Genomic DNA, 21,431 nt, shown 5'->3' with positions numbered 1-21,431 from the left:
CCTGCGTGGGTTTTCTCTGAGATCTTCGGTATCCTCCCACGCTCCAAAAACGTACAGGTTTGTGGTATAATTGGCTTGGTATAATAGTAAATTGTCCCTAGTGTGTGTAGAGTAGTGTTAGTATGCCGTTGTAGGTTCGGTGGGCCGAAGGGCCTTCCTTCCTTGCTGTTAGTAATGAAACTAAACTGCAAAAGGCACATACGCATTAAATTTCTTCAGAGTTTCTGCTTGTCTCGCGCCTTGCTTGAAGCAAGGTAATGGATGCCACCGTCTGGTTTAACTATGTATATTGTTGTACCAGTTTCCGTTGTTCTATTGGTAAGCTGGTGATTATTGTCGATATATGCCTCTAAATGCAATAGCTGCAGACAACATGCAGAAATAAGAGGGCTGTAGTTGTACTGGGTGAAGAAGAAGATGTCATATGATGCCACAGGAAACTGTGCGGAGAGCACTGCCGGATGTAGGTGGTGTGTGACGTGTGCCTTGGTGCAGAAATTGTTAGAAAATGTGCCATGTTTGGAGGTTCACTTCTGCGTGCAATCACAGAGCTTCTGCTTTGTTCCCCGCACCAGGTACGTGGGAAGGGAATGTTGTTGAGTGTGTGTGTGTGTGTGTGTCAATGTGAGAGCCTTGCAAACGGTGTCTCTCTCATTCCAGTGGCCGAGGTCTGAGCGTGAGAAGGGGCCGTCAGATGTCGCAGAATGGGAACTTCACCACCACACAAGCCGGTGGCGGGCACAGGTCAAACGCTTGCTGTCTATGTTGGTGCTGTTGCTGTAGCAACTCCTGGTACGTTCTCCACTTTATTCCCTACAGTACGACCAAGTACGACCAAGTACGACCAAGTACGACTAAGCCTTCATCAAACACATTCGGGCATCTGCCATTCCTGCGGCACGGTAGAGTTACTGCCTCACAGCGCCAGAGACCCGGGTTCGATCCTGACCTGGGGCGCTGTCTGTGCTGAGTCTGTACGTTCTCCCCATGACCGTGTGCGTGGCTTTTCTCCAGCTGCTCCGGTTTACTATCCAAATGGCGTCAAGTTGGGAAAAGGGGAAGTGCGACGGGATCTGGGGGTCCTTGTACATCAGTCTATGAAAGTAAGCATGCAGGTACAGCAGGCAGTGAAGAAAGCGAATGGCATGTTGGCCTTTATAACAAAAGGAATCGAATATAGGAGCAAAGAGGTCCTTCTGCAGTTGTACAGAGCCCTAGTGAGACCACATCTGGAGTATTGTGTGCAGTTTTAGTCCCCTAATTTGAGGAAGGACATTCTTGCTATTGAGGGAGTGCAGCATAGGTTTACAAGGTTAATTCCTGGGATGGCGGGACTGTCATATGCTGAGAGAATGGAGCGGCTGGGCTTGTACACTCTGGAGTTTAGAAGGATGAGAGGTAATCTCATTGAAACATATAAGATTGTTAAGGGCTTGGACACGCTAGAGGCAGGAAACATGTTCCCTATGTTGGGGGAGTCCAGAACCAGGGGCCACACAGTTTAAGAATAAGGAGTAAGCCATTTAGAACGGAGACGAGGAAACACTTTTTCTCACAGAGAGTGGTGAGTGTGGAATTCTCTGCCTCAGAGGGCGGTGGAGGCCGGTTCTCTGGATGCTTTCAAGAGAGAGCTAGATAGGGCTCTTAAAAATAGTGGAGTCAGGGGATATGGGGAGAAGGCAGGAACGGGGTACTGATTGGGGATGATCAGCCATGATCACATTGAATGGCGGTGCTGGCTCGAAGGACCGAATGGCCTACTCCTGCGCCTGTTGTCTATTGTCTATTGTCCTCCCACACTCCAAAGACGTGCAGGATTGTGGTTAATTGGCTTCTGTAAATTGTCCTTGGTGTGCAGGTTAGAATTGGTGTTGGTTGATTGTTGGTTGGCATGGACTCAGCGGGTCGATGGGTTTCTTTCAATGCTGCATCTCTAAAACTAAAACTAATCTATGAGGATGTTGCCAGGACTCGAGGGCCTGAGCTACAGGGAGAGGTTGGGCAGCCTTGGACATTATTCCTTGGAACAATGGAGGCTGAGGGGTGATCTTATAGAAGTGTATAAGATTGTGAGGGGAATATATAGGGTGAATGCACAGTCTTTTACTCAGAGTAGGGAAATAAAAAAACGGAGGACATAGGTTTAAGATGAGAGGGGGAAGATTTAATAGGAACCTGAGAGGCAACGTTTCCAACACATAGGGTGGCGAGTATATGGAATGAGCTGCTAGAGGAGGTAGTTAAGGCAGGTACTATCACAATATTTGGAAGACACTTGGACAGGGACATAGATAGGAAAGGTTTAGAAGGATATGGGCCAAAGGCAGGCTGGTAGGCCTAGTGCAGATGGAGCATCTTGGTCAGCATGGACCAGTTGGGCCGAAGGGCCTGTTTTCATATTTATATGGGTCTCTGGCGCTGATCTCATTCCATTCTTCTTCAATCCCTGCAGGAGAGACCTTTTCTCTCCCTCGCTGCCATGGCAACCAAAGTGCCCCAAACTGTGTCTTTATACCTGTTCTCAGCCATTAACTACCATGCACGGTACCACTGGCTCGGTGCCGCAGTGGGAGATTCGCTACCTCACAGCGCCAGAGACCCGAGTTCGACCCTCACTACGGGTGCTGGCTGTACAGAGTATGTACGTTCTCTCCGTGACCACGTGGGTTTGCTCCGGGTGCTCGGGTTTCCTCCCACATTCCAAAGACGTGCAGGTTTGTAGGTGAAGAGTCAAGAGACTAGTCAAGAATCAAGAGTGTTTTATTGTCATGTGTCCCAGATAGGACAATGACATTCTTACTTGCTGCAGCACAACACAATATGTCAACATAATCCAGAACGGGAGATACATTTCAGTGTGTCTATAGACCTTAGACCAGATATATACAATAAATAAACAGATAAAGTGCAATAGTAATAACAGACTGTTATTGTTCAGAGTTTGTTTGCTGTTGTATTTAATAGCCTGATGGCTGTGGGGAAGAAGCTGTTCCTGAACCTGGATGATACAGATTTCAGGCTCCTGTACCTTCTTCCTGGTGACAACGGAGAGATGAGTGTTAATGTTAATGTAAATTGTGAGAATTGTTAGGAAAAGTTAATTGGCTGTGGTAGAGAATGTAAATTGTCTCCAGTGTGTGTGGGCTGGTGCTTGTGTATGGGGATCAGTGGGCCAAAGGGCCTGTTTCAGCGCAGTATCTCTAAACGGAGCTAAACTATAATCCAGTATCTCAAACCTATGGAAAATGTCACCAAGCTACAGGCAATCTCCTCCTTAAGAGTAAACACAGCCTCATTCGCCACTATCTAGACTTGCCCAATGCTGGATTCTCACAAAATTGGACCATCTGGTGATCCCTAAGGCAATGAATTGTGTGCTGTTTTGGTCCCCTAATTTGAGGAAGGACATTCTTGCTATTGAGGGAGCCCAGCGTAGGTTTACAAGGCTAATTCCTGGGATGGCGGGACTGTCATATGCTGAGAGAATGGAGCGGCTGGACTTGTATACTCTGGAGTTTAGAAGGATGGGAGGGATTCTTATCGAAACATATAAGATTATTAAGGGTTTGGACATGCTAGCACCGCCATTCAATGTGATCATGGCTGATCATCCCCAATCAGTACCCCGTTCCTGCCTTCTCCCCATATCCCCTGACTCCGCTATCTTTAAGAGCCCTATCTAGCTCTCTCTTGAAAGCGTCCAGAGAACCGGCCTCCACCACCCTCTGAGGCAGAGAATTCCACAGACTCACAACTCTCTGTGTGAAAAAGTGTTTCCCCTTCTCCGTTCTAAATGGCTTACCCCTTATTCTTAAACTGTGGTCCCTAGTTCTGGACTCCCCCAACATCGGGAACATGTTTCCTGTCTCTAGCATGTCCAAACCCTTAAAAATCTTATATGTTTCAATGAGATTGCCTCTCAACCTTCTAAACTCCAGAGTGTACAAGCCCAGCTGAGTCCATTCTCTCAGCATACGACAGTCCTGCCATCCCGGGAATTAACCTTGTAAACCTACGCTGCACTCCCTCAATAGCAAGATGGAGTCTTCCTGCCAAGTGAAACTCTTCTACTTTAAAATACACCCACCCCTGGCAACGTGATGGAACATGGGTTCAGTCTGTTATAACAGGAAGTAAAAGAAAGAACTTGCAAAAGATCTCGACTTCCTGAAGTGCCAGCAGCCAATGGAGATCTTTTTAAACTCTTGTCATTACTGTAATGTACGATAAGGCAGCGTGTATGATCGCAGCGAGCTCGCGAACAATAATCGGATAAATAACCAGACAATTGGATTTATAGGTGGCAAAAAAAGAGTAGTAACAGGAGAATTCCACGCAGGAAAACTGCACCCATGAGAAGAAAGTCTTGATTGAATTTCATAGTGTTTCAGTAAATAGTCGATCTGCTTGATGTACCTCAGTCGACAGAGTTGCATTCAACCCGAGACTTGTGCGTTTAGGCACGAACGTTATCACTGAAGCTAAAAGTAACCTGATAGTTTAAACCCTAGTCGTGTACCAAACAGGTCACTGCGGCACCATGGCAGCACGGTGGCACAACTGGTGGAGCTGCTGCCACACAGCACTAGAGCCCCAGGTTCGATCCTGACCTCGGGTGCTGTCTGTGCGGAGTTTGCACGTTCTCCCCTCCCTGTGACCACATGGGTTTCCTCCAGGTGCTCCGGCTTCCTCCCACACCCCAAAGACGTGCGGGTTTGTAGGTTAATTGGCCTTCTGTAAGTTTCCCCCAGGTGTGTAGGGAGTGGATGGGAAAGTGGAACCACTAGTGTGATCGATGGTGGGCGTGGACTCGGTGGGCCAAAGGGCCTGTTTCCACGCTGCATCTTACAATCGGTTAATTGTGCTTTGTTATACCATAGTTGTTATATTAACATACGTGTACAGTGATATTCGACATTGCAATCGAGTTTAAACGGGTGAAGGATAAAACATGAACAGTAACGGGAGGAATCTCTGAGGCAAAGCGGGAAATTAAATTCCATCAGTTTTCTTTTTGCACAATCCTTGCACGCTGAAGCAGAAGTGGGTTGTCAGAAGTCACTGAAGGAAGAAAATGCACACTTCTTGAGAACCATTTTGGGGAAGTGAGCAGAGGGCCAGTTCAGTTGATGCCTGCTCGCAAAGGAAGACCTTTTTTTGAAACACCCACGGAACAGGAAATTTAGTTCCTACTGCGGTTTCCGTTGCAAACGCAGTTTATCGCAATTTAAAGAGAAATGAAACTAAATTATTTTTCAGACCTTTGCCCCTCTTTACTTCTATGCATTCTAGATAAAAACGTCCGCATTTTACAACCATTTCAAGCAATTGTTATATAAACCCCAGCATTCACAGCAGCAAGTCGATCACTCACAACAGAAATATTGAGAAGCATAGCTAACTGGTCGTACTGAAGCCCTCTGACTGCAGCTAATTGGCTGAGTGAGTGTTAAACGCGCCTGTGATTTTAGTCTGCATTAGCTGGGAATTCACCCAACTGATCATTGCCACGTGGAAGAGAAACTTTCTCTCAAATTTCCTTTCAGCAGTTTTAAGCTGCTTCCAAGGCGTATTTTTTTTTCAAGTGTTTAATATCCAACAAACCTCTAAAGGGTCTGTCCCACTTACGCAAGTTTTTCAGCGACTGCCGGCACCCGTCATAGTCGCAGCAGGTGGCCGAAAAATTTCAACACGTTGAAAATCCAGCGGCGACCAGAAAAAGGTACGACTCTTTGGGCGACTACTCACGGCCTTACAGGCGTCACGTGGGGACATGTCGCGGGGTAACGCCTGTATGGTCGTGAGTAGTCACCCAAAGAGTCAATAGACAATAGGTGCAGGAGGAGGCCATTCGACCCTTCGAGCCAGCACCACCATTCAATGTGATCATGGCTGATCATCCCCAATCAGTACCCCGTTCCTGCCTTCTCCCCATATCCCCTGACTCCGCCATTTTTAAGAGCCTTATCTAGCTCTCTCTTGAAAGCATCAAGAGAACCGGCCTCCACCGCCCTCCAAGGCAGAGAATTCCACAGACTCACCACTCTCTGTGAGAAAAAGTGTTTCCTCGTCTCCGTTCTAAATGGCTTACTCCTTATTCTTAAACTGTGTGTGGCCCCTGGTTCTGGACTCCCCCAACATCGGGAACATGTTTCCTGCCTCTAGCGTGTCCAAGCCCTTAACAATCTTATATGTTTCAATGAGATACCCTCTCATCCTTCTAAACTCCAGAGTGTACAAGCCCAGCTGCTCCATTCTCTCAGCATATGACAGTCGTACCTTTTTCTGGATTTTCAACGTGTTGAAAATTTTCACCGACCTGCTGCGACTATGACGGGTGCCGGCAGTCGGCCGAAAAAAATCATGTAAGTGGGACAGGCCCCATAAGGAAGCCCCTTTTTAATGACCTGCTTTCAAACAGGAGAACCATTTTTCACAACTTTCAGACACTGTTAAAAATGTGCATTTGTATAGCACCTGCCATGATCAAGATTTGCCCAAGTGCCTATGGTAAATTGAGTATTTTTGAAGTGTAATCTCTGATGTGTGGGATATGTGGCAGTCAGACTGCATGCAGCAAGTTGACACACAGAGCTATGAGATAATGATCACCTAATCTAATCTTAGTGATATGGTATAAGGCATCAAATATTGGCTGGATTAATCACCACTTAATTAAGCATTTTGAAACTGAGCCCTGGGATCTTTGATAGGACATAGAAACATAGAAAATAGGTGCAGGAGTAGGCCATTCAGTCCTTCGAGCCTGCACTGCCATTCAATATGATCATGGCTGATCATCCAACTCAGGATCCTGTACCTGCTTTCTCTCCATACCCCCTGATCCCTTTAGCCACAAGGGCCACAAGGGACAGACGGGACTTCTTCTCGAAGTGGAGGACATCAACAGTACAGTATCGATCATTTTAGATTTTGGTGACGAGGAGGGGATTTGAGGCTTTGATCTTTTAACCAAAGGTGATTAGCACCGACTGATCATGAAGTTAAATCACCCCCTAGGGAATGGTTAATAAAGTGGGATAATGTAGAACTATTGTGAACGGATCGACGGTCGTCTTAGACTAGATGGGCTGAAGGGCCTGTTTTCCACACTGCATCTCTGAACTAAGACTAAACTAAAACTCCCAACAATTTACAATCCCAGATAATCCTGACATTCTGAAAGAGCTACAGCCAGTTAGAAACTGAAGCCTTCAGACAAACTCCTGCAAAATTCCTCCATTCATCCCACACTTCCAGCTCTGAACTTCTCCACCTTACCCCTCGAGTCTTAATGTTCGTAGAGTTACAGAGTACAATTGGTCCATGCCAACCAAGATGCCCTATCTACACTTGTCCCACCTGCCCACGTTTGGCCGATATCCCTCCAAACCTGTCCGACCATGTCCCTGCTCAAGAGTCATTTAAATTTCATTTAGTGTACTTTAGGGATGTAATGTCGAGGATCTATAAGGCGCTGGTCAGGCCACATTTGGTGTATTGTGAGCAATTCTGGGCACCATATCTGAGGAAGGATGTGCTGGCTCTGGAGAGGGTCCCAGGAATGAGTGGGTTAACATATGATGAGCGTTTAATGGCACTGGGCCTGTTCTCGCTGGAGTTTAGTAGGATGAGAGGGGGGGGGGGGGACCCTCTCATGTGAAGAGAATGACTCCACTATGGGGAGAGTCTAGGACCAGAGGTCATAGCCTCAGAATTAAAGGATGTTCCTTCAAGAAGTAGATGAGGAGGAATTCCTTTAGCCAGAGGGTGGTGAACCTGTGGAATCTTTGCCATAGAAGGCTGTGGAGGCCAAGTCAATGGATATTTTTAAATTAGAGATAGATGGATTCTTGATTAGTACGGGTGTCAGGGGTTATGTGGAGAAGGAATAGGCGACGTTTCGGGTCGAGGCCCTTCTTCTCGACCAGAAACGTCGCCTATTCCTTCTCTCCATAGATGCTGCCTCACCCGCTGAGTTCCTCCAGCATTTTTGTTTACCTTCTTTCTTAAACTGCTCATTCCTGGGATCATTCTTGTAAAATGTATGTTGTGGAATTTTTTAGGCTATTGTCCTCGGCCTGAGTAACATCATCATTAATTTTTACGATTATTATCTGTTCATTCTGTTAGGAGCAAAGTATTGAGCAAAATACTTGAAACACATGTTCATTGAAGTCATAGATTATGAAGCACAGAAACAGGCCCATCAGTCCATCTCATCCATGCCGACCAAGACGCCCCTATCTACGCTAGTCCCTTTTACACGTGTCCTCAACCATGGACTGGACAAGCTAGATGCTGGAAAAATGTTTCCAATGTGGGGTGAGTCTTAGATTAAAGGGGGCCACAGTCTTAGAATAAAGGGGAGGTCATTTAAGACTGAGGTGAGAAAAAACGTTTTCACCCAGAGAGTTGTGAATTTATGGAATTCCCTGCCACAGAGGGCAGTGGAGGCCAAGTCACTGGATGGATTTAAGAGAGAGTTAGATAGAGCTCTAGGGGCTAGTGGAATCAAGGGATATGGGGAGATAGCAGGCACGGGTTATTGATAGGGGATGATCAGCCATGATCACAATGAATGGTGGTGCTGGCTCGAAGGGCCGAATGGCCTCCTCCTGCACCTATTTTCTATGTCTCTATGTACCAGTCTAAATGCCGTTTAAAAGTTGTTATTGTACCTGCCTCAACTACTTCCTCTGGCAGCTCGTTCCATTCTCCAACACCCTCTGTATGGAAAAAGTTGCCCCTCAAATCCTTCCCCTCTCACCTTAAACCAAATCCCGGTTAATTCCTTTACCCTGTGAAAAAATACTCTGTGCATTTATTCTATCTATTCCCTCATGATGTCAAAAATTCATCGGCAAATTCAACAGTGCTCATTTCGTAAGTCAAATCCCTAAACTCATTTGCGTTTTAGTACAGTCTATTTTACCTGTAGTTCATCTCAAAATGTCCCTCTGAACCCGAAGATCTCCCACGTTCCTCCACAATTAAATGTTGCTATTTCAGGCACTTTTCATATTTTTTCAAACGTATGTTTTTCGCTGCAGATAGATGCAAAATGTTGGAGTAACTCAGCGGGAGAAAAGGAATAGGTGTCGTTTTGGGTCGAGACACCTTCTTCAGACCTCTGAGTTACTCCAGCATTTTGTGTCAATCTTCAGTGTAAACCAGCATCTGCAGTTCCTTCCGACACATTATATTTTTGCACTATATATATATATATATATATATATATATATAGAGATGAGAATTTTTATACTGACGAATTGTAATGTTTATGTTGGCCTAAAATAGGACACCTTGATAGTGTCTGTGATGTTCAAAGGAAAGACTCTGAATTCTTGAAGATATATATATATAATATATTTGTGTGCGTGTGTGTGTGTGTGCGTGTATATATATATGCCATTAAGCCGAGAATTAATCACATGTGTTTTGTCCTACCCACTTTGCATGCTGTCCCGGACTCTACTATTCACAAACCACAACCTTATTCAGGTGCCAAAATCCTGTATGTAAATGAAAATCAAACATTCAAAACATCTTACTTCAAAAGAAAACTGACTCTATTTTTAGTACAATTATGTTGGCAGCATAAGAATAAGGGGTCGGCTATTTACGACTGAGATGAGGAAAAATTTCATCCAGAGATCTGTGAATCTGTGGAATTTTCTGCCACAGAAGGCAGTGGAGGCCAATTCACTGGATGTTTTCAAGAGAGAGTTAGATTTAGGGCTAAGGGGCTAAAGGAATCAAGGGATATGGGGGGGAAAGCAGGAATGGGGTACTGATTTTTGGATAATCAGCCATGATCACATTGATTGGCGGTGCTGGCTCGAAGGGCCGAATGGCCTACTCCTGCACCTATTGTCTATTGTCTATTATCCAAACCATGTTCCAGGCTGGCAAGGCTGCCACAATTGCCAACAAAATGGTGCGCAACAATCTCTTAGTCCTGGGCTTGGCTGAAACAAGATGGACACAGTCAGGGGAGATCATATTGGTCAGCGGGCAGTCCATTATGTACTCCGGACGGGAAGAGGACGGAGCGAAGCATACAGAGGGAGTGGCCATCGTGATGACGAAGAACTTAACATCTGGTGGAGAGACAAAGCAAGCGATGTGGACCTGTGGAAAAGAACAAGCCAGGAGCCCATTGACTTTCAGATTTGAAGGATGAAATGGAGTTGGATTGGACGCACCCTCAGGAAACCTGCCACAAACACCACCCCGCAAGCCCTGAAATGGAACCCCCAAGGAAAAAGGACAAGAGGTCGCCCCAGAAACAGCTGGAGAAGAGGTGTCCAGACAGGAATGTCTGAGAGTGGGCTCAACTGGAGAGATCATAGAAACATAGAAACATAGAAAATAGGTGCAGGAGTAGGCCATTCGGCCCTTTGTGCCTGCACCGCCATTCAATATGATCATGGCTGATCATCCAACTCAGTATCCCATCCCTGCCTTCTCTCCATACCCCCTGATCCCTTTAGCCACATCTAACTCCCTCTTAAATATAGCCAATGAACTGGCCTCAACTACCTTCTGCGGCAGAGAGTTCCAGAGATTCACCACTCTCTGTGTGAAAAAGGTTTTCCTCATCTCGGTCCTAAAAGATTCCCCCCTTATCCTTAAACTGTGACCCCTTGTCCTGGAACTAGGGGTCACCCCCTGTTGGCAGATCTCCAAAGAACTGCCAACAACTGAGTGAGGTGGAGGACATTTGTCAATGGCCCACGCTCCCTAGAGGAGCAAAGTGCTTAAGAAGACAAGAAGAATGTACAGTGTGATTTTAGTGGATTGTAAAGAGTTTAAACTGTATCGAGGGACATGTGGCAACACTATTGATTGCTGGCTAACACAGAGGCTGGTGGGTGTATGGAACAAGCTGCCAGAGGAAGTCATTGAGGAAGGAGCAATAACAGTATTTAAAATACATTTGGACAGCTACATGGATTGGGAAAGGTTCGCGGAGTTATGGATCAAACACATTTAAATGGAACTAGCTCACTTTGGACACCTTTGATTAGCATGGGGTGTCAGAGGTTATGGGGAGAAGGCAGAAGAATGGGGTTAGGAGGGAGAGATAGATTAGCAGATGATTAAATGGCCGAGTAGACTTGATGGGCCAAATGGCCTAATTCTACTCCTATCACTTATGATCTTTGTCAGCATGGACACGTTGGGCCGAAGGGCAAGTTTCCATGCAGTATAATCCCATCAATCTACTAAAAGAATTACAGAATACATCTCCATACCTGGTCCAAGATTACCTCATCATTTAGAACATAAATTTGACATTCAAATGACACTGGAAAATCCTACATTGTTTTCCTCTTTGGATATGTAAAATGTATACCGTTTACATGTAAGATTAATGCCTGAATTACAGCATGTGTAGTGTAGATTTTAATCTTGAATAAAGGAAAATAGTTTCCTGGAATCCACCACTTTAAAATGTTACCAAACAACTGAATCAAAAGGTGTTTTCATTTTGGGCTCACACCTGTCTTTTCATCTCTGGCCCTTGTCCAACAATCTGTCTATCAACAACCCCCCTCGCTTGTGTTCACCTGTTATTGGCCATGGTCTATCCTGCTCCTGCACTCTTCCAACTTTCTCCCCCCCCCCCCCCCACCACAATCAGGATGAAGAAGTGTCTCGACCCGAAACGTCACCAATCCATGATCTCCAGAGATGATGCCCTTCCGCACCGATTAGCGATCCCCGCACACTAACACTACACGCACTAGGGACATCTTACACTTGTACCAAGTCAATTAACCTACAAACCTGCACGACTTTAGAGTGTGGGAAGAAACCGAAGATCTCGGAGAAAACCCACGCAGGTCACGGGGAGAGCGAACAAACTCCGTACAGACAGCGCCCGTAGTCGGGATCGAACCCGGGTATCCAGCATTGCAAGCGCTGTAAAGGGCCTGTCCCACTTTCACGACCTAATTCACAACCTTTTTTACTCGTGGACATTTTTCATCAGGCTAGAAAAACGCCCCGACCTACTTGATGCCACGAGTACCTACGACTAGCATCACGACCTACCTACGGCCTCCTACCATGCTGCGAGTATGAGTCAAGGGCAAACTCGGCAGAGGTCGTGAAAGTGGGACTGGCCCTTTAAGGCAGCAACTCTACCGCTGCGCCACCGTGACAGCCCTACGTGTTACTCCAGCACTTTGTGTCGTTTGTTCAGGCCCTGATTGCGTCTAGTGATAAAGTTGAATGACAAGTGGTAGCTCTGTATCTCTAAACTAAACCAAGTGTTAAACTTCCTTCCTTGCATACTTGATCCAAAACTAGAGATTCAAGATTCAATGTAATTGTCACATGTACCAATTAAGGTGCCAAAGAGTTATTAATGGACGTTACAGTGAAATGTCCCTGTGCCAAAAGCTAGACTAAGTAGATTATTTTTTTGTGCATTTACACATTTTGTGTTCATCGAGAATCTTACTGCTGTTCTGAACTGAAGTGTAGAATTAGTTCATACCCGCTCGACAGGGCACGCAATTTAGTAATGAACTCAGTCAAGATGCCTAGGAAGGAACTGCAGATGCTGGTTTAAATCGAAGATAGTCACAAAATGCTGGAGTAACTCATCGGGACAGGCAGCATCTCTGGAGAGAAGCAATGGGTGGCGTTTCAGGTCAGAGTCTAGTCTGAAGAAGGGTCTTGACAAGAAACGTCGCCCATTCCTTCTCTCCAGAGAAGCTGCCTGTCCCGCTGAGTTACTCCAACATTTTGTGTCTCTCATTCTGTGACGTTTCAGATGGAGACCTTTTTCAAACCTTACCCTTCCTTATCTGTGCTTCCCTCTCTCCTGACTCAGTCTGAAGAAGGGTCTTGACCTGAAATGTCACACATTCCTTCTCTCCAGAGATGCTGCCTGTCCCGCTGAGTTACTCCAGCATTTTGTGTCTATCTTATCCCCTTTATACTTTGTCCTTCTCACCTTAAATATATGCCCTCTGATCTTTGACATTTCTACCCAAAAGGCTCTGCCTAGCCACCCCATCTTTGTTTCCCAACCCTGTCTATGTCACTCATCATTTTATAGACTTCTATCGGGTAACTGTTGTAACAATAACACACAGACATAACTAATTCTGTACTACAAACTTGATATAGGGTCTCCCCTCAGCCCCTGACTCCAGAGAAAACAATCCAAGTCTGTCTTTATTTTCCCTCCCTTTCCCTCTCTCTCCATCCCCACCCCATTCCCAGTTCTCCCACCAGTCTTAAACCCCTGGCCCACGGTACGAGTTCATTCCAAGAGCTCTACCTTTGATTTAAACCTGGCTCGGACAAAACTCTGATTATTAATAACCCATTTTCTGTTATTTGCACTTTATCAGTTTATTTATTCATGTGTGTATATATTTATATTATGGTATATGGACACACTGATCTGTTTTGTAGTAAATGCCTACTATGTTCTGTGTGCTGAAGCAAAGCAAGAATTTCATTGTCCTATACATGGACACATGACAATAAACTCACGAACCAGCATCTGCAGTTCTTCCCTACCAAGTTTGTCTAACCTCTCTTTATAACTAATAAACTCATCTAATTGAGGTTTTATGGATACAATTTCAGTGCCTTTTCCAAAGAGATCGCTTGCAACCCAATAGTGCTGCCGTTTGGTATAAATAGAATAGTACTAATCAGGTTTTGGAAAAGTGCGTAAGTTAGTTGCTAATGGCAGCGTGTAAAATCTTAGAATCTATTTCCAACGTGTTGGTACTGTGGAAATCTCCCTTAACGACCTCCAATGTGTCGGTGTGCTGGTGTTAGTCTCTTCCCCTTTTGTCCTTCATCACAATCCATTGAAACAGCATTTAGAAGACACTTGGACTTGTACATGGATAGGGAAGGTTTCGAGGCATACGGGCCCAACGTGGGCAGGTGGGACTAGCTTAGATGGGGCATCTTGCTTTGCATGGATGGGTTGTACTAGGGCCATAAGGTCATAAGGAATAGGAGTAGAGTTAAACCCCGTCCCACGGTACGAGTTCATTCCAAGAGTTCTCCCGAGTTTGCCCTGATTCGAACTCGGAGATTTACGGTAATGGCCGCTCGTCGGTACTCGGGGCTCTCGTGGACATTTTTCATCACGTTGAAAAATCTTCACGAGTCCTCTCGAGCTTACCTGCCGTTAGCGAGTCTTCCCGAGTACCTGCCATTAGTGTTACGAGCCGCTAAGAAACGCCCCCGAGCTCCGACATACCCGCTACGTTCATTCTCCGTGCTTACCGTGAGTTGGATTTTTTTTTAAACTCGGGAGAGCTCTTGAAAGAACTCGTACCGTCCGACCCATCAAGTCTACTCCGCCATTCAATCATTGCTAAACTTTCTCTCCCTTCTCACCCCATTCTCCTGTCTCCTCCCCATAACCTCTGACACGCGTACTAATCAAGAATCTATCTATCTCTGCCTTAAAAATATCCATTGACGGCTTTGAGTTTGTGTTCAACCATTAAGTTGTTGAAGAAATTCAGTAAAAGGAGACCATATTTTGGAAAATTGATCTGGTTTGTCAGTCAAGACAAGCCTTATTTTTTCTAGATGTGGTGTCTCGGTCAGTTCTGTGATCCACATCTCCACTGTGGTGTTAACTTCTTCACAACCACACTATGACCGCCATCTTACCCGTTTACAACCACCAGGCAGTTTTCTTTTAATTTGCAGGAAGGAATAGCAGATGCTGCCTGGCCCACTGAGTTACTCCATGTTTTTAAAACATCTCTCAAGATTGTATTATCTCTGATGCAATTAACCAGTGATGAGCACTACATCATGGTCACACTAGTCCGATAATAGTCTAACTGAAGAAGGGTCTTGACCAGAAACGTCACCCTTACCCCTCCTAACCAGAGATGCTGCCCGTCCCGCTGAGTTACTCCAGCATTTTGTCTCTGTCTTCGGTGTAAGGCAGCATCTGCAGTTCCTTCACGCAGGAGGAGCCGGGCCCGGAAGCACCCCACAGAGCCCGAAGACTCCAAGTGGCGCAACTAGTCCCTCAGAACGGACCTCCGGAGAAGGCTCGAGTCAAATGGCCACAGGCCACCGAGACGGCAGACTGGCATCAGTTCGATGAGGACGTCAATAACCATGTACGAAGAGCTGGTCATAGACTGCCGTAAGCAGGATGGAAGGCAAGGTGTATGCCCATCGAGGTTGGCTGCAGAGGTTTTGCAGGGAAATCGCTCCGCAAAGCCTTGAGCATCAAGGGCATCAACTGGGAATCAACTGGGTGGCGAGGAGAAGGGCCATCAACAACACCACAGAGGCAGTGGAGAAGGCCTCGAGATGGCTCTGGATCAGGAGAGGAGGTCCATGGGGAGGAGTGAATGCCACCTGAACACAAGTCGTGGTCTGATCAACCATGGCTGGGTCGCCTGGGTGAGGGTGTCTGATGTTGAAAGACCCGAAACACCCAATGACCCCAGGTTACATCACTGATGATATGTTCAGGAGCATCAAGAGATGTATTTGTATCAACCTACATGAACATATTAGTTTGCAATCTGCTAATTAAACACTTCCATTTGAAACTTTCAGTTTCATTGGTCATGCTCTGGTGAATATTTACATCAATACAAGATGCAGAAACCTATTCTGTATCTTATATTGATGTAAATTAAACAAATCTTGCTTTCAGAATTTTTGAACACTGAACACAGCATAAAAAATCATACACATTATTAACACCAAAGGAAACCATCTGGACTCTTATTTTTGTGTCAACATTAGCTTCACACCAACTCCACCAACCATGTATTTAGCGTTTTTAATGTTGCAAAACATACCAAGGCACTTCTTAGAGGAGAGAACTATTGAAAAGAGGTGATGGCAAGCCAGAGAATGAGGTTTTTGCATATGACTTAAAGCTTAATCTGAGAGGAAGGATTTAAGGAGGTGTCTAAGGGAGTATTAGGGACTATCAACTCTAATCCTATTCCATTGCATTTGAAGGTAGACAAAAATGTTGGAGAAACTCAGCGGGTGCGGCAGCATCTATGGAGCGAAGGAAATATGTGACGTTTCAGGTCAAGACCCTTCTTCAGATGTGGGAGTGGGGGGGGGGGGGGCGGGAAGAAGAAAGGAAGAGGCGGAGACAGTGGGCTGTGGGAGAGCTGGGAAGGGCAGGGGAAAGAGGGAGAAAGCAAGGACTACCTGAAATTGGAGAAGTCAATGTTCATACCGCTGGGGTGTAAACTGCCCAAGCGAAAAATATGCTCCTCCAATTTGTGGTGGGACTCACCCTGGCCATGGAGGAGGCCCAGGGCAGAAAGGTTGGATTCGGAATGTGAGGGGGAGTTGAAGTGCTGAGCCACCGGGAGATCAGGTTGGTTATTTGAATACACTTTTATGCTTACTGTGCCCAAGTACCTGCCGTTGGCGTTACAAGCCGCTAAGAGACGTCCCCGAGCTCCGACGTACCCGCTACGTTCATTCTACATGCTTACCACCAGTTTGATTTTTTTTTTTTTAAACTCGGGAGAGCTCTTGAATGAACTCGTACAGTGGGACAGGCCCTTAAGAATGTCACCGTTCCATTCCTGATACTGATGACAACTAAACTCCCTGTGTTGACATTCCACAAGATGGCGCTACACCACCTCTGGACATCACCTTGGAAGTTAAATTGACTTGGGCATTAGCCGAGTGGTTTGTCAATTGTCAGACACTTCGATATTCCAAGCAGAAGCAGGTATATTTTCTATTGCACTGGTAAAGAAAACCTTTAAGGAATGAGTTGAACTTGTCATATTTCAGTTCAGTTTATTGTCACGTGTACCGAGGTACAGTGAAAAGCTTTTTGTTGCGTGCTAACCAGTCAGAAAGACATACATGATCACAGTGTATAGATAAATAATAAGGGAATAATGTTTAGTGCACGGTAAAGCCAGAAAGGATAGTCCGAGTGGCATTAAAGAGGTAGATAGTAGTTCAGCACCGCTCTCTGGTTGTGGTAGGATGATTCAGATGCCTGATAACAGCTGGGAAGAAACTGTCCCTGAATCTGGAGGTGTGCGTTTTCACACTTCTGTACCTATTGCCCGATGGGAGAGGGGAGAAGAGGGAGTGGCCATGGTGTGGCTGGTCCTTGATGATGCTGCTGGCCTTGCCGAGGCAGCGTGAGGTGTAGATGGAGTCAATGGAAGGGAGGTTGGTTTGTGTGATGGTCTGGGCTGCGTCCACAACTCGTTGCAATTTCTTACGGAATTTGATTCAGATGGTGATGGTTGTATCTGCTTCCTCTGGCAGCTGCACAATAGAGCCGCTGCCTCACAGCAAGGGGGGGGGGGGGGGGGCACGGGTTTGATCCTGGCCTGGGAAGCTGTGTGTGTGGAGTTTGCACGTTCTCCCCGTGACCACGTGGGTTTTCTCCGGGTGCCCCGGTTTCCTCCCACATCCCAAAGGCGTGCAGATTTGCAGGTTAATTGGCCCTGTGTAAATAGCCCCCAGTGTGTAGGGAGTTGACGTTGGGGTAAACCAGAGGTCATGTCTTGCGTGCTGAATCTCTAAACTAAACAATGTACAAAATGGCACATTCGTAGCTCGGGCACTAAAGTGGCTCAAATCTAAATATGCAGCTCAACTGAGCCGGTAAGCAAGTCACTACCATCTAAATGAATCAAAAAATAAAATCAATTATTAACGGCTGGTCTTTTTATTAGGAGAGAAGATGAGGATCGAAACCGAAGGATATCTCACAACATCACAATGGAGACATTGGAGAACTGTGACTTGAAGTAAGTTAAGATGTGGTTAAGAAGGAACTGCAGATGCTGGAAAATCGAAGGTAGACAAAAATGCTGGAGAAACTCAGCGGGTGAGGCAGCATCTACGGAGGGAAGGAATAGGCGACGATTGGGTCGAGACCCTTCTTCAGACTGATGTCGGGGGGAAGGGGGCGGGAAAAATAAGAGGCGGAGACAGTGGGCTGTGGGAGAGCTGGGAAGGGAAGGGGAAGGACGGAGAAAGCAGGGACTACCTGAAATTGGAGAAGTCAATGTTCATACCGCTGGGGTGTAAACTACCCAAGCGAAATATGAGGTGCTGCTCCTCCAATTGGCGCTGGGCCTCACTCTGGTCATGGAGGAGGCCCAGGACAGAAAGGTGGGATTCTGAATGGGAGGGGGAGTTGAAGTGCTGAGCCACCGGGAGATCAGGTTGGTTATTGCAAACTGAGCGGAGGTGTTGGGCGAAGTGATCGCCAAGCCTGTGCTTGGTCTCACCAATGTAGAGAAGTTGACACCTGGAACAGTGGATGCAGTAGATGAGGTTGGAGGAGGTGCAGGTGAACCTCTGCCTCACCTGGAAAGACTGCTTGGGTCCTTGGATGGAGTCAAGGGGGGAGATAAAGCAACAAGTGTAGCATTTCCTGCCATTACAAGGGAAAGTGCCCGGGGTGGGGGTGGTTTGGGTGGAAAGGGACAAATTGGCCAGGGAAATGTCGTCTGTCCATTCCCTCCACAGATGCTGGCTGATCCGCTGGGTTCCTCCAGCCCTTGTATTACTGCTCAAGATTCCAGCATCTGCAGTTCATCGTGTTCCCATTTTAATGCATGATAAAACATTTTTAATATCAGCATCAAAACAGAAAACACTGTAAACACTCTACAGGTCAAGTGAATCAATAGGGAGCAATGAAAATGCAGAGAAAAGGAATAGGTGACCTTTCAGGTCGAAACCCTTCTTCAGTCTGAGTTCCAGTCTGAAGAAGGGTTCCAACTCGAAATGCGAGTCTGAAAGATGAAACATCACCTACTCATCCCACACTCCACAGACGTGCAGGTTTGTAGGTTAATTGTATCTGTTAAGTGTAAATTATCCCTGGTGTGTACGATAGTGCTGGCGTAAGGGCTGATCGCTGGTCGGCGTGGACTTGGTGGGCGGAAGGACCCGTTTCCACACTGTATCTCTAAAGTCGTACACCTCGACAGTGAGCTTTTAAGCTTGGAATAGGTTCAGGCTTTCCACAAATACAGCAAGGATATTTCCAACATCAGTGGTAAAAACACGGTCGGGTAGTTTTTAGTAAATGCAAATTTAAGGATCTGGTAATATGGATAGATGTTAATAAAATCCAATACTAGTTCAACATAACAGATTATCGATCATTCCTTTTCTCTATTGACTCACATTCTTTCCACTGATTATGCCACGCAGTGCCAAGCCGACAGCAGAAGAGATACACTTATGGGCTCAATCCTTTGACAAGCTGCTGAAAACACCAGCAGGGAGAAACAGCTTCAGAGAATTCTTAAGAACTGAATATAGTGAAGAAAACATGCTCTTTTGGCTAGCGTGCGAGGATTTCAAAACCGTAATTTCAAGTATCTGGGCATTCAAATTACGAGAAGACACAAATCATTATTTAGTGCCAATTTTATACCACTATTAAATAAACTGAATGATATGATTACATTTTGGAAAACGCTTCCGCTCTCATTGATAGGTAGAATTAACGCTATAAAAATGACTTTCTTACCACAATTAATATATTTGTTTCAAGCGATCCCAATATATATTCCAAAATATTTTTTCAAAAAACTAGATTCCACTATCACTAATTTTATATGGGATTACAAAACACATAGAATTCAACGAAAGCATTTGTGCAAATCTAAAGATGGGGGTTTATCATTACCTAACTTTATGTATTACTACTGGCTGGATAGTTCCACTCAGCAGTTGGAGTGGATAAGAATGGAGAAAGAGGAGTGCTATCCGCACGATATAGGAACGATGCTGCTCTCACCGATAAAATTGAATAGTATAATATATAAGAAGAACCCAATTATTCACAATATAATAAGAATTTGGAAACAAATAAAAGTATCCTTGAAATTAAATAATTTATCAGTACTAACCCCACTATTGAACAACCCCGCATTCAAACCTTCTCTCATCGACAACACATATCAACAATGGGATAGACTGGGGATTAGGAAAGTAGGAGATATGTATGAATTGGGTAAACTGTTATCATTTCAACAATTAAAATTTAAATTTAAATTGAAGGATAATCAATATTTTAAATATATACAGGTATGTGACTTTATGAAGAAATATACACATAGATTTCAAACTATATTTTAGACCCTTTAGAAGAAGCAATGAATATTAAGGCTGATTCACAAAAATTAATATCATACTTTTATAATAATATATTATATAGAGAATCACCCTCAACAGAAGCACTAAGGGAAGATTGGGAACATGAGCTAATGATAAAGATCTCGAAGGATAGATGGGAAAAGTATTTGATGAATACACATAACTGTTCTATTAATGCAAGACATAATTTAATTCAATTCAAATTATTACATAGACTATATTATTCAAAAACGAGGTTGAATAAATTTTATCCAAACGTCTCTCCCAGATGTGATAAATGTTTGTTTCAAAACGCTAATATAACACATTCATTTGTAGGATGTACAAAGTTGAATACATTTTGGAGTGATATATTTGATATATTTACAAAGCTCTTCAAGTCAAGAATAGAACCCAAAATGGAATGGATTATATTTGGAATAATAGGAGAAGATACCAATTTAAATAAAGACCAAAATGTTTTTTTTAATTATGGGTTAATAATTGGAAAGAAATTGATACTTAAATTTTGGAAAAATACAACCATACCATCTGTTAAAATGTGGATTAGGAATATGATGGACATAGCACGCCTTGAAGAAATGAGACTCCGACTAATAGATAAATATGACCAATTCTTAAGGAGTTGGTCTCCTTTCATCGACTTTTTGGAATCATGTGATGCAGCGGTACCATAAGGATTGCTGATTTCAGTTCATGACGTGGATAGATCTACATCTCCGAATACAGATTTGAAAAATTCTCTTTTAAGGGGCCTTCTCTTCTATTTCTACTTTCCACTTTTTATTTTTTTATTTTTTTTATTTTTATTTTTTATATACACACTTCACGTTTTACTACTCTCTACCATCTATTTTTCCACTTTTTCCCCTTTCTATTGTTTTCTTTTTCTTGTCTTGCTTCCTTCCTTCTCATAACATAAAACTAGAGGTTGTACATAGAATGGATTACGGTATGACATAGTTGGCACCTAAAATTAGGTTCCACTGTACTGTTTTGTACTGTATTAACTTCTAATAAAATAAACAAATTTTTAAAAAAAATTTAAAAAAGTGTAAATTATCCCTGGTGTGTACGATAGTGCTGGCGTAAGGGCTGATCGCTGGTCGGCGTGGACTTGGTGGGCGGAAGGGCCCGTTTCCACACTGTATCTCTAAAGTCGTACACCTCGACAGTGAGCTTTTAAGCTTGGAATAGGTTCAGGCTTTCCACAAATACAGCAAGGATATTTCCAACATCAGTGGTAAAAACACGGTCGGGTAGTTTTTAGTAAATGCAAA

General features: G+C 44.6%; 1 protein-coding gene across 1 annotated transcript; it reads left to right on the top strand.

The window, feature by feature from the left end:
• Positions 1-417: 417 nt before the first annotated feature.
• LOC116986056 (regulator of G-protein signaling 20-like) lies at positions 418-21,250 on the top strand. The gene is made up of 5 exons (XM_033041236.1): positions 418-575; positions 661-792; positions 17,706-17,780; positions 19,201-19,357; positions 21,233-21,250. The coding sequence occupies exons 1-5, from the start codon at positions 418-420 to the stop codon at positions 21,248-21,250; spliced, it is 540 nt and encodes a 179-aa protein (XP_032897127.1).
• The last annotated feature ends 181 nt before the right edge of the window (positions 21,251-21,431 follow it).

Source organism: Amblyraja radiata, chromosome 23 (assembly GCF_010909765.2).
Source record: "Amblyraja radiata isolate CabotCenter1 chromosome 23, sAmbRad1.1.pri, whole genome shotgun sequence".
Taxonomy (NCBI): domain Eukaryota; kingdom Metazoa; phylum Chordata; class Chondrichthyes; order Rajiformes; family Rajidae; genus Amblyraja; species Amblyraja radiata.
Note: the sequence above shows the minus strand (reverse complement) of the source record. Positions and strands in the feature narration are given on the sequence as shown.